The sequence below is a fragment of the Pygocentrus nattereri genome, chromosome 13, assembly GCF_015220715.1.
Source record: "Pygocentrus nattereri isolate fPygNat1 chromosome 13, fPygNat1.pri, whole genome shotgun sequence".
Classification (NCBI taxonomy): Eukaryota; Metazoa; Chordata; class Actinopteri; order Characiformes; family Serrasalmidae; genus Pygocentrus; species Pygocentrus nattereri.
Genome location: NC_051223.1, coordinates 1317383 through 1331229, shown reverse-complemented (window position 1 = coordinate 1331229; position 13847 = coordinate 1317383). Strand labels below are relative to the sequence as shown.

Below are 13847 nucleotides of genomic sequence, written 5' to 3'. Positions count from 1 at the left end.
TGCAGCTCTTTGGTGAATAGTTCATATTGTCCTTAACTGCTGTTCTTGCTTTTCACAGCATCTCTAGCCTATTTTCTATTTGGCAGGAGTGTCACCACCAAACACAGTGCTTTCAGCTGTCTTATAGCACAAATACAGAAGATCATAAGTCATTAAAGTCAAAGCAGCTTTGCCAAAATGCAGGTGCTAATGCAAGTTCTAGTAAGCCAAGGGCAATGGTGGCATAAAAAAGAAACAATGAGAAGAACACAAAAAGGAAAAATCCCTTAGAGCATGAAGAAGAAACACTCAGAGGATCCAAGACTCAAAAAGAATTTCCCTAAGAGCACATTATTCTACTCTGGGCAGCTCCAGATAGTCAAGTTACGGTTCAACACGGTTATGATACAAGTAGCACAAGCTTGAAGAAAAGAAGGAAGGTTAAACAGAGACATTATGATCCAGTAGTAAACCAGTAGTAAACATCTGGTGCACTAATTATTGTGTCAAACATCCATCCATCCATCCATTTTCTAAGCCGCTTCTCCGTCAGGGTCGCGGGGGGTGCTGGAGCCTATCCCAGCGGTCATCAGGCGGAAGGCATTGTGTCAAACATACAAGATGTAAATATGAGAACATGGATGGTAATGAGTTCAATATAAGCATAAGTCAGGATTACCACTTCAAGCATTAGGACAGGAGTTGAATGGATAAAGCCTGTTACAAATTATCGCTTCAGATAAAATCAGTCTTGGTAAAGGTAAAGAGGAAACTAAAAGAGGCTAAAATTGGCTTAAGATGTATGCAAATGGACACTGATACTTAATGGAGTCCAGGATGTCATGTATCCTACCAAAGGTTCTCAGGGTCTTTGGAGGGTAAACAGCCTCAAAACATCACAGATTCTCTACCATACTTACCATTTGAGAATAGCTACCTTTCTGTTTAACTCTCCTTCCTTTTATGCCACTTGTTGCCAAAACCTCTATTTTTGTGTCATGTGGTTCCTGTCAAAGTTCCAGATGCATCTAGCAAACTTTATTCCCTTAGATTATAGTTAGATTGAAGAAAAGGCTTCCAAACAGTTTGTTAGCGTGGCTTTGAAGACTTGGTTTGCTTCTGTAAATATCCAACAATGGTTCTTGGAGAACATTTTGACTTTCTAACCATCATCCATACTGTGCAAAATACAATTGCAACATCTTCCAGGCTGCTTCACTACAGCTTTGGTTGTTTTAAACTTAAACATTATATTAAGAGTAGATTTTAGACAGTATCATTAGGACAGCTTTTTCACATCTTCACAACATTGTCAAGATAAGAAGTGCCCTGTCCCTGCGTGACACAGAAACACCAGTACATGCCTTTATTACTTCTAGGCTAGGTTATTGTAACACACTATGGCCAGGATGCACGAGCAGAAATGTAAGTAAACTTCAACTAGTTCAAAACGCCGCAGCCAGGGTCCTCACTAAAGGTAGACAATTTGATCATAACAGTCCAGTTCTATCACCACTTCCTTGGCTGCCTGTTAAATTCTGTATCCTTTTATTGACGTATAAAGCCCTTCATGGGCTCGCTCCTGAGTACCTGCAAGACCTTATTTCCTATTACGAGCCACCATGAATGCTTAGATCACAGATTACTGGCTAATTAATAATTCCTAGAATTCATAAGGCTGCTGCTGGGGGAAGAGCTTTTTCATATTTAGGGTGGAAAATTTTTATTCAATTCCTCGTGTTTTGCATCTATTTCCCAGCCTGGCTGTAACAGTTAACCCTGTCAATGGTGTGCGGTAGGTTCTGGAAACAAAGTTTACATTTTCCTTTATAGCAGAGATGTTTAGGCAGCTTTGTTTTTTTAAAATATACATTTCGCTCCCTTTAAAAATGATCTAGAAAACCCAAAAATGTGTCAGCTTGTGTCCCGCTCTCCTCAATTACATCATTTATGATGTTTGCTATAAGAGCAAGTCTGAGCTCCACTGCAGTAATCTTTAATCCAGAGCCATACGCCTTTATTGCTGTTCCACATGACAGACTGGGCTGAATTCAATTAAGCAGAATCAACAGCCGAATAGAATAAGGTTTGTAACTCTGCAATGGCACTGTGTGCTGCTGTGCCAGAGAGGAGAGGTCAGAGATGAGATGCATAAATGTGTGTTCGAGCTAGGGGGTGAAGCTGAAGTTAGCCTCCAGCACCACCCCCTTCTCTGCAGCAGCAGATTAACATTTAAACCACTGCCCCATAAGCACGTCCCCCGGTCATAGTATGGTTATGCCCATGTGGGTCTGCATGCATTCAGGTAATGCAATCATTACTGTAGTAGCATTCACAGATCTCGCCTCTTCCTGTCTTCTCTTCAATTAAACCTTCTCCCATCTGCCATGCTCTATTCCCTCTGACAGATGGAAGCGGAATTTTATTGATTGGTACAAATTAGTTGTATGGTAAATTAGAACTGCGTAAGCCTGATGAATCAAAGTGGAGGGTTTCGATGGAAGAAAAGAAGTAGGGAAAGACGAGAAAAGGGAAAAGGAGATAGAGCTAGAGATGGGGGGTTGGGAAAGCTTTCCATGCTGCTGCTCTGGGAGTGGTCTATCCCTGTTATTAATCTGCAGGCTTGGTGTGCTGGATTACTGCTGCCTCTGCCTACCTAGAGAGAACACACACATCACCCCCACCACCAGTACAACAGTGCACTGAACCGTGAGCTCTGCAGTAGGTGGAAGGCCACCATCGAAGATCTCTTGCCACGTTGGTCTTGATCTACACTAGTGGCCTATGCAGCATTTGTACAGTGGCCACAGACTCAGCCTCTTCTGGCTGCCAAAGAGCTTTTGTCATCCTTATTATTGATATTGTTTCCAACTGTCTACAACGTATCTGTCTACTTTTGCTGTGTTTTAGTATTTTAAACGTTTTAGGTGGTCTACAAACAGTATTTCTCAGCTTTTTTAGGTTGACTTGAATTTTGTGGACATGAATGGAGCATGTTTGGTTTTGAAATGTACAGAAATATGTTGGCTTATCAGATTCATTAAATGCACAGTATGAGCTCGTTTGTGGATTTTGAATTAACCATATACTTTAGCTAGCATACGTTGGCACGTACAGAGCAATCTGAGCCGGCACAGGTTTGAGAGGTAAAGGTATTGACAACCAATCATAGGCTATTAAATATGGGATTGTCTGCACATATATTAAGTGCAATAGCAATTAATCACGAGGAATCATATAGGCAGAAATGCAGCAGAGCAAACCATGCCAAGATGTCACAGTAGTAGCCTTGTCAAAGAAACAGTGGCCACAGTTTATCCTTCATTTTTCTTGTGTGTGTGTGTGTGTGTGTGTGTGTGTGTTGTTGACCTGTCGCTTTGGTATCCCAGGTGGCTGCTTTGATGCTGCTAGGCTATGCTTTGGTGTGAAGGGAGCTACTTAATTTGTGTATTTATGTATACTGTCAAAACATGACCTGTTTTGTTGGTGTTCTAAGTAAAAATCCTCTGAATTTTTCTGCCAATGTTAGAGCTCAATTTATTTGCTGAGTTTAGCATATTGGAGAAAGTAAAGTGTGCCTTGACTCTGGCAAGTGACCTCTGTTCTGGCTGGCTGCCCTGTGATGTTCCTCATTCAAAAAGCAGTCTGTGCTGAAACACTTCTTATAACATCAGCATTAATGGGTGGGGCTAACCTGCTGTGGGCTGAACAGGTGAATGTACAGTCGCGTGCAAAAGTTTAGATACCACATTTTGTTGATGTTAAACTAAGCAAATAAATAGGAATTAATGCTGTATTTAAGTTGCTTTTAGAGCAGTGTTTCCTAAAGGCACACTGCCCTGCAAATTTAAGCGTTTTCACTGGTCACTACACATCAGATCCCACTAATCAGCTCATTAACAACCCCTTACTGAGTTTAAGTGGGTGTATTAAAGCAGTGTGCTAAAACATGCAGGACGGGGAGCCTGCAGAACTCTCACCTCTCAACTTAATATTAACTAAATATTCATCAAGTTTGATAAAAGCCTGAATTCCTTTTCCTCCAGTTTCTGTGGGCATGACAAGTATATGTTGCAGAAGGCTCGCGTGCACGTAAGCCTATTTCCGGACCACTAATCTGAACCAAAGCATCCAGTTACTTGTGGTTATTCAACCATATGAGCTTGTCCTCTCCCGGAATAGTGGGACACCCTCACAGACTGACCGTTTCACCACAGCAATGCTGGGCCTAGGCTCCACAAGGAGCATTTAAAAGTTGAACATATTCTCCTCAAACCTCAAGCTTAAATTCTCACAGCCAACGTCCAGCTTGGGAAGGTCCGCTTGGTGGACGGATTTGGCCCATCGTCCCAGTAGGTGTATATATAATTCATTAGCTTTATGTAATAAAGTGGATATTGTTCTAGTCAAGGTCAACGAGAGTTGCAGCTTGGAAATATAGCAGAACAGACTGAGCCAAGAGTTGTAGCCAAGCCCATAAAATCGGGCGGCATGAATTCACAAGCGTAAGTTCAAACCTGTATGTTTTAAATAATCCAAAAAACCTGTTCTTCATTTTTGGCAGCTCACAGGGCTTTAATAGCAGCCAGGCTGTCAGGAGGCTCCCTCGGGCTCAAGAAAGTGGCTGAGTGTAATTTCTATCACCAATAATTGCTCAAATTAAAACTGATCACTACAAAGAAGTTATTCATCAGCTGCGTAGCGTGGTCCAAGATATTCATTCGTGAAGGGTTATATATCATTCTGTAGATATATTATCAGCGTTAGTTAGTAGTTAGTTAGTAAACAAGCTTTGCTGAAATAGATTTATTCTGAGATTAGGTTTTTTCTTGGTCATGCATTCATTACATGAAAAATATCTTAAGAGGGAGCCATCCATCCATCCATCCATCCATCCATCCATCCATCCATCCATTTTCTAAGCCACTTCTCCGTCAGGGTCACAGGGGGATGCTGGAGCCTATCCCAGCAGTCTTCGGGCGGAAGGCAGGATACACCCTGGACAGGTCACCAGTCCATCGCAGGGCAGACACACAGACAGTCACTCACACCCAGGGGCAGTTTAGCACGTCCAATTGGCCTGACTGCATGTCTTTGGACTGTGGGAGGAAACCCACGCAGACACGGGGAGAACATGCAAACTCCACACAGAGAGGACCCCGGTCACCCGGTCGGGGAATCGAACCCAGGCCCTCCTCGCTGTGAGGCGATAGCGCTACCCACCACGCCACCATGCCGCCCCAAGAGGGAGCCTTTGCTACTGCTATATGGCTTGAAGGCTCAGTGTAGGTACCATATGTTCCTGATCTGATCTGATATGCTAACCAACATGCCTTGACTTACAGGTCCTACTAACATGGCAGAAACTGCAGGGTAACAGACGCTGGCGCTGAGAGCTGAGTACCGCGGAGTAAGAGGGATGCGAGAACTCTGCGCTGCATGCTTTGCAACAGACACTACGTTGCCAAAAGTATGGGGTCACTTTGGAGGGGTTGGGAAAGGAGCATGTGTTACGGGGATAGTTGGCACAAACTAAATGTCAAACTAAAAACAACTCAGATAAATAAAAAATCTGAATTATTTCACGTCTTTTATAATTCACTTCACATGTTGAGCAGCAGTGAACAAAGTAGACACCGTTCTTTAAATAGCTGCGGAGTAAAAGTAGAGGTGTTCTGTTTCTAATTCTTTTTGAAAACGTCGTGTTTAGTAGTTTTGGCTTCGGTTACGTTATTTTTCATCTTGAGATGAAAGAGACTCACATACAGTCTTCATAGGTGGCCTCCAGGTCAGAGGTGAGGTGCATTTTGTAGTTCTACAATTACAAACTGTAGTCCATCTGTTTCTGTACACATTGACACTGACGTGGTGGTGGTGTGTTAGTGTGTGCTGCGCTGGTATGAGTGGATCAGACGCAGCAGTGCTCCTGGAGTTGTCCGCCCTACCAGACACTCCGACCTTGTTGGTCCACCTTGTAGATGTCAAGTCAGAGATGGTAGCTCATCTGCTGCAGCACAGCTTGTGTTGGTCATCCTCTAGTCCTTCACACTGTTGGTTGGATATTTTTGGTTGGTGGACTATTCACAGTCCAGCAGTGACGCTGAGGTGTCCAGCAGCAATGCTGTGTCTGATCTGACTCACTTGTAGCAGCACAGCATGCAGTTGTGTTACTGCTGATGATGATCCACCACCCAAAAAACACCTGCTCTGTGGTAGTCCTGTGAGGGTCCTTAGTATTCTAGAAGAGACTGAAAGGGGGCAAAGCACTGAATGAATGCCCGGCTTTATAACATGAAAACTTATCTGCTTAACAATTCGTGCCAGTGTTACAAGTGGACCTTGTGCACAAGCCGTATGGGCCGCTAATCCCGTTACATAAGGCGCAATTCAATTCACTTTCTCTCGGCTAATCCGCCAGCGCGTGTTCCAGTTCTCCACAACCGGAGCGAGCACTTGTAGCTCTGGCGGGACTCCGCGTTCGTTTGCACTGACCCCCAGAGTAACGAGCAATGACCCGGCGTGGTCTCATGGTTGCGTGCGTGCTCTTGGAGACCACTGGTCATCATCCCTCGCCTCCCCGCGCCACGAAGAGACCAACCGGCGTGACGACTCGCTGACGCCACACCCTCCCTCCCCCTTTCCCCTCTCCCCTCTCCCCGGTTTGAGAGAGAGAGAGAGAGAGAGAGAGAGGGCACATCCAGTCACCCTCCCCTCCCTCCACGAGCCACGAGACCCGTCCTGCGGCACGGGCAGCTTCAGCTTCAGTCCAAGTGACCATTTCATTTGGGGGGGCATTTAGCGTGAGAGAGGGCAAAAGAATGGAGGTTCCGCGCGTGGGACACAGCGTGAGCAGCCCCACCAGCCCCTGCGAGGACATGATGAAGAACCTCAGCCTGGACGCGATCCAGCTTTGTGATCGAGAAGGTAAAGGAAGGGCTTTTGGGGGGGGGGGGGGCTGGTATAGGTGGTCTTGGATTCTGCATGAAGTCGATTTGTATTGTACAGCTTAGTCATTTGTGTCTCGTGCTGCCTGCGTGGAGGAGAACCTGAGCAGCAGCCCAAAGCAGCTTTATGAGCAAGCAGACTTACACTAAGGAGCTCTTACGTGGCAAATTGAGGTGGGAGGTTTCAGTGGAGGTCCTGCTCTTGATCAAAAGCGAAAGCCCACTGATTCTCAACGGACACGCGTTTTTCTAGAATTTGCTCTTTTTGATTAACAGATGGACGCGCGTGTCAGGCACCGGCGCGCACTTAAAAAGACGGTTCTTTCTTTGATCATGCTCAGAGAACCGTTTGCAAGCTTAAGTGATTCTTTGCGTTCTTCAGGTTGGTGGGGAATGTGTTGTACGTGGCTCTATGAAGCACCAAAAAGGGTTCTGCTATTGTTAAAACGTCAAGCTTGTGCCAATAGAAAAACCCACTTTGGTGCTATGCAGAACCATATACAACAGGTTCTCCATCAATCTGAAGGACCATTTCACCATGCGGAGAATACAGAACTCAGGGTTCTACACAGAGCCGTACTCTTTACTACAGAAACCTTGAAGAACCATTTTTTTAAGAGAGGCACTGGTTTGGTTTTGGTGCCCGGTGTTTTCAGCACCATGGACACCGACCTCATATCCACATTAGCTCAGTTGGAATTTAAAAAGAAAAAAGTATGAAGTGCATCAGTTACGACTCGCGGACTAAATCAGAAATTTCATCCGCGTCACTTTTAAGCCACGTTCTGCTGATTCATCTTGTCAGAGGTAGCCTAGTGTTCCATTCACAGCGGTTCTCTGGTTGAATCAAGGTCGCTTCTGAGCCTCTCTCACGGCTGTGTGCCAGTTCAACCTTCTGGATTCGGTCTGTTTTATTGTCTTGTTTGATATTCCCTGACCTTAAATGCCTTCTTGTGGCCTGCCTTAGGCATTGCACAAAGCCCATTGTCATTCATGGCCATGTGGTACGTTCCATTCTGGAGATCCCCCTGATTCACAGCCGTTATGTAATGATAGATGTGTGAATTTTGTTTTTTACTGGGCAATATTTACTTTTCTTGGCAACAAAGCCTTGATCACATATTTGAATGCTGTAATGTAAATGATAAATATCTTTAGCTTACACTAATTGCTCCTGTACTTTTGCATTTATTTAGAGCGCTCATACTGTACTTCACTGTATTTCTTAAAACATTTGTATTTGGCCTCAGTTGGCCTTCAGTTTTCTAAAATGATGAAGTGGAACATATGAATGAACACAGGTAGCAAATATTTGGATGTTCCTACAAACTGTTACATAGTTAAAGGTGCGATGTGTAAGATTTAGGGGGAGTTATTGGCAGAAATGGAATATAGTATACATACAAAACCATGTTTTCATTACTGTATCTCCTGTAATTATGAATCAGTGTGTTGTCATTAGCTTAGAATGGTCCCTCCAAATTTACATAGGGGTGGGTCTTCTTCCAGAGGCTGCCAAATTGCCAAACCATGTTTCTACACTAGCTCTGAACGGGCAAACCAAACACTGGCTCTAGAGAGTACCGTTTGGCGTGATAGCGCCGGTTGGAAGACATAGAAAGAAGAATCAGTGGTTGCTGCTGGAGCTGGCTAATGATTTTGTGTTGTGAGAAGTTTGAGAACCCAAATTTTAACAAATTGAAGATTATAAGTATTACTTGGCACAAGAAAAAGCAAGGCAAGGTGAATCCTCGTCGTCAAAGAAGTAAAACCATGAAGAAGCAAAATGAGACCGGGACAGGTGACGGCAAGAAACCTGACGGCCACTGTAGGTTCTACTGTATGATTGGAAAGGGAAGGGTGAGGGAGGGTTATTCAGTTGGTTGCAATCTGCTGTCTCACTGGTAGATGGCACTAGATCTTACACACTGAACCTTTAAGAGAATGAACATGCTATTATTCACAACAGCATAGTACTTTTTATCAAGCACACCATTAACTAAACATAGCAGTTACATACATTTATGCCAACCATTAAGACTAAAAATTAAAAATGACTCACACCCAGGGGCAATTTAGCATGTCCAATTGGCCTGACTGCATGTCTTTGGACTGTGGGAGGAAACCGGAGAACCCGGAGGAAACCCACGCAGACACGGGGAGAACATGCGAACTCCACACAGAGAGGACCCCGGTCACCCGGCCGGGGAATCGAACCCAGGCCCTCCTCGCTGTGAGGCGAAATCTCAAGGAATGCTCCAATGTCACTATAAACGAAATGATGCTCAAAATGAGTGCACAAATTACTGTTCACTTTCCCAATATGCTCTGCAAATAACAGCTAATTACTGTAAAATCTGACCTGTTTTAGACATAAGATACTCCGTGTGCTTAACAAAGGCCAAAGTCAAAGAAGAAAGTGTGAAAAAAGGAGTTTCGGCATCAGATAAAAGCTTTCATATTTGAGAGAGAGGAGAAAATTAACCTGCTTCGGATTTGTCCGCCTCCACTGTGAGAAGACCACTCAGCGCTACGAGTCTGAAAGGATGTGTAGCCGCATGTAGTCAAGAAGCCGTTACTGAGAAAAGGACAACAATAGAAGAACATCTGTCTGCCATAAAAAAGAAGCTGCTGGTGTTCTCAGAACAATGGACTGACCACCACAGAGTCCACTGAATGTGTCTGAGATTGTGAGAAGCAGAAAATTCAACCAACCTGTAAGAATGTACGTCATGTGGAAAAAAGTCTCCGCAGATTTCTTTGAAAAACTGAAAGCAAATCTCCCGAAAACAGTGGACGTTGGAAGGTGGGCACCCTAGATACTAAAACCAAATGTATTATTGAACAGATTTTTCAGGGTCAGGGAAAAAGGCGATAACATGAACAGCTGGAACAAATGGGTAGCCTCTGACTTCTGCACAGGACTGTCCAATTCAGTCATTAAGAGGGTCCAGTGGCAAAACAATAAACAATCAATGTCCAAATCATCATGCATATCATAATTTGCATGATACAGGCCATATAGTGAACTTAAACAATGTGTTATAGGATATTTTTCAGGACCTCCAGTACTTTCCCTCCATAATGTTGTGGTGTTACATGGCTAGTCTGTATGCTGAACTGCATTTCTCAACGTGCCTACTTTATATTCCACACCAGCACCAGCACTCTGTTAGTGGAACCTGGAGTCCCTTCAGCTTTGCTGATGAGAGAGCGAGAACAGACAAGGAGTGTGTGTTCTTACTGACTTAGCCTGTGCAGAGAAACAGAAGCAGAGTGTGTCAGTTTTTGTGTTGTGTGACGGCTGTTCATGCACAGGCTTCTATAATAATATGTGCTTGCATTTGCTCTGGGGAGCCTATTATTCCTGATCCTCATGCAACATACAGTGCTGCGAAAGTCAGAGACCGCCCTTTATTTATTTCGTTTCCAGTCGAAACGGCCAGTAAGTACAAGTTATTTATTTTTCAGTGTCAGAACGAAAGCAGTAAACATTTTTAACAGAAATTTACACAGAAGCCTTAACAACTGAACACAATGCCAGATTTCCCAAGCGTTAGAATGTCCACTCTTTGAACCTTCTTTTTTATTTTTCCACGTCTCCGAAGTCTTGGAAGTTGGTTGAATTTTCTACATCTCACAATCCAAGGGATCCCAAACACATTCAATGACGCTGAAGTCTGGACTCTGGGGTGTCATGCCTTTCTTCTGAGAACCTGTTTGACTACAAATTGTCTTCTTTTTTTATCCATTTCCCTTTTTTGTTTCTTGGCACATCTTTTCAGACTCATAGCGCTGAGTTATCATCTCACAGTGGAAGGATGGACAGAAACACCTGTGGATTTTTTCAGATTTTAAGGTTTTGGGGTGTTTGATCTCCTCCTCTCTCTCAAGGATGAAAGCTTTATGTACTGTCTACCTGATAAGGACATTCTTGGTGGTCTTGCCTGGTTGTTAAGGCGGCAGTTTCCCCTGTAACTTTTAAAATGGTTTTTCATGTCTTTTTCTGACTTGCCCCTTCTTTATGCAAGTGTTGTGTCTCAAATCTTTTGTGTAGTGCTGTAATGGACTAATGCAGTTTCTATTAGTAGTTGGTTTTAGCTGGTGCAGCAGTACACTCTTAAAAATAAAGGTGCCAAAAATGCCTTTGGCATTATGTCTTGAAAGAACCAATTTTGGCCCCTTAAAAGTCTTTCAGTTGAATTTTTGGCACATTTATTTTTATTAGTACATGCTCATATGTTCCCAGCAGGCTTTTGCACAAAAGTCAGGGGCCAACGATTTGCGCACATGTCCAGTGTGGCACATGAGGGAGCATGATGCAGATATGATCAACACGACTGAGTCATGCTGGAACATTCTGTTCATTCCCAACTGTTCCCTGTGTTTTCTTTCTCCCAGTGTGTGGCATTTACCACCCTCTACAGACTTCTCTGTTCTCGTGCTCTCTGTTCAGCCTCACCACTGACACACTCTTATCTGTTAGTGACTTGATTAGATTCAATTCAATTCAGTTCTGCTCTAGAGCCTTTTAAAGTGATCAGTGAAGAATCAAATATACAGTTTCCCCTTTAACTCCAGTGTAGTCAGGCTACACTGTTTGGTCAAGAGTATGTGGACACTTGACCATGACACCTACATGAGCTTGCTGGACATCCTATTCAGAGGATAGGTGATTTCTTTCTCAGCACTACTCACTTCAGCTCTTGCTGACTTCACTCTTTGAGTTTGCATGCCTGACCTGCTGTTGCTCTTGGATGCCTTGCTCTGACATTTCACTTACAGTTGACTGGGGCATACCTAGCAGGGCAAAAATCTCTGACTTGTGGGAGGGCTGGCATCTTATGACGTCGTCACTGAGCTCTTCAGTCTAACAGGACTGCTATGTATCTGTGTGCTTGATTTTATACACCTGTTAGCAATGGGTCTGGCTGAAACACCTCAACTCAATAATTATGAGAGATTTCTACATACTGTATAGCCATATATGGTATACCATATCAGTTAGCTCTGCTGTACAAACTTTATGCTTAACTATATGCTGAATAAGAAACATCCATCCATCCATCCATGCATCCATCCGTCCTCTAAGCCGCTTCTCCCTCAGGGTTGCGGGGGGTGCTGGAGCCTATCCCAGCGGTCATCGGGCGGAAGGCAGGATACACCCTGGGCAGGTCGCCAGTCCATCGCAGGGCACGAATAAGAAACAGATTATGCTTATGGTTTCTGACACTGTTTAACATACTGTTATCTTCAAAAATGGACAACAGAGATAAAATTCAGACTTTGAAAATGGTATAAAGTGGCTGGTCCTGCTAGTTTTAGCTATTTGCCATGCATTTGTTCATTTCTAAAGAAGACAGTGTGCCATACCGTGTTGGAAATCACATAAGAATGACCTTTGTTACCCAGTATTCTCCATAATTTATCCATGGCCAGTTCCACCTTCTACCTAGGGCATCACATGATGCTGTCAAGCTAGGAGGGTGAGGGCTACCACATGCTTCCTCCGTCATCGCCACTGCATCTTTTCAAATGTCTGCTAACGCAACACTGTTGGACAGTTCAACATGCTTGGAAGAGAATGCTTTCTGTTAAGGCAACTAACTGACACCTTTTTGAGATAACTTGGAGGTAAAACTGATGACTTGAGCACGACGTTTGCACAATGCTAATTGGCATGCACACATTTCTCTGAATTGTTAGCTACAGTAGTCTTGCAGCTCTAGTGCAAAACTAAAGAAACTTTCATTATTTAAAATGTGTCGATCAGTGGGTTACGCTGCAGAGACGTAGGTCCTTCCCTTGGGAGAAGCCCCAGGAACCCCAGCTGAAGCAGTTCTTTGTGCGTGGTCTAGTAGAAGGCTGACGGTGCAGGTTCTTGGCTGCTGGCCCCAGCTGTGTGGGTGAGGATGAGGACCAAGGCAGGGTCTACCATCTGCCAAAACTGCCGCCCGCCCCACTCGCTGCCAAATGAATGGGGCGATTTAGCACAGGCCATCAATTTACTAATTGTGTCCACCCTGCCTCAAGAAAAGGCAAACATGGCAAACTGGGTACTGCTTGGGCAAGGAGAAGAGAGTTGATTCATCATTATTAGCCCATTCATGCTTAGTGTAGGAGGAAGATAGCTCGCTTGGATGACTGCGGGCTAGAGATGCTGCCGTGTTTAGAAACTGATAGTGTCTTCAAAGGAGAACGGAGCATTTAGATCAGTGGAATCTGGACCAGGGAGATGGCAGTGTGGCTTATTGATTTAAGTAATGGATCCTCAATTTAAACAGGCTTGCAGTCTTGCAGAAAGCCTCAAAAACTTTTTCAACACATAATTAACCCGGCATAGTTTGACAGTCTCGCACTTTTAGTATAACTGTAATTGAAACCGTGGGATTGTACTGACCTTCGCAAGTTGCGACAGAGCAGAATAAGATTAACCCTTATTTGTATCTAGTTGGATTTAAATGAACAGTGTGGCTGTAAACTGAACTGGTGATTTTACTGCATATGCTTTGCACAGCCAGGCACAATCAAATCAAATCTGTTCCCATTTTCAACTACCCTATGAGGCTTTTCTCCTCTCAAAATGCATTGGAAGTGGTGTGCTATCACTGACAGCTCCATTTCACACGCAGTATGAAGTGTTCACACTGAGTCTGGCTAGAAAGCAGAGTGCTACACAGTTACAGCTTACATCGCCGCTCTGTTATGAGGTGCCTAGCATGCATTTAACTCAAATAGACACAGCCTGCTGCTTTCCAACTTTCCACAATGACAGGGTTCGCCAGAGGAACAGATTGCGGAAGGTTGAAGAGATTTATTTAATAGTAAGAATAACCATCATTTGTTTATATCAGTGGGGAATACTCAGGGCTTTCGGAAAAGGCCTAACGATTTCTGTGAAATATGAAGAAAATACATGCCTTT

The 13847-nt window shown here is 43.9% G+C and overlaps 1 protein-coding gene across 1 annotated transcript in view; it reads left to right on the top strand.

Moving 5' to 3' along the window:
- Positions 1–6490: 6490 nt before the first annotated feature.
- The window catches only part of phyhiplb (phytanoyl-CoA 2-hydroxylase interacting protein-like b), a 41326-nt gene continuing 33969 nt past the window's right edge, over positions 6491–13847 (top strand). The window contains exon 1 of the mRNA XM_017714528.2: positions 6491–6903. Within this exon, the coding sequence (XP_017570017.1) occupies positions 6798–6903 (106 nt within the window). The 5' untranslated portion in view covers positions 6491–6797. The remainder of the gene's footprint in view (positions 6904–13847) is intronic.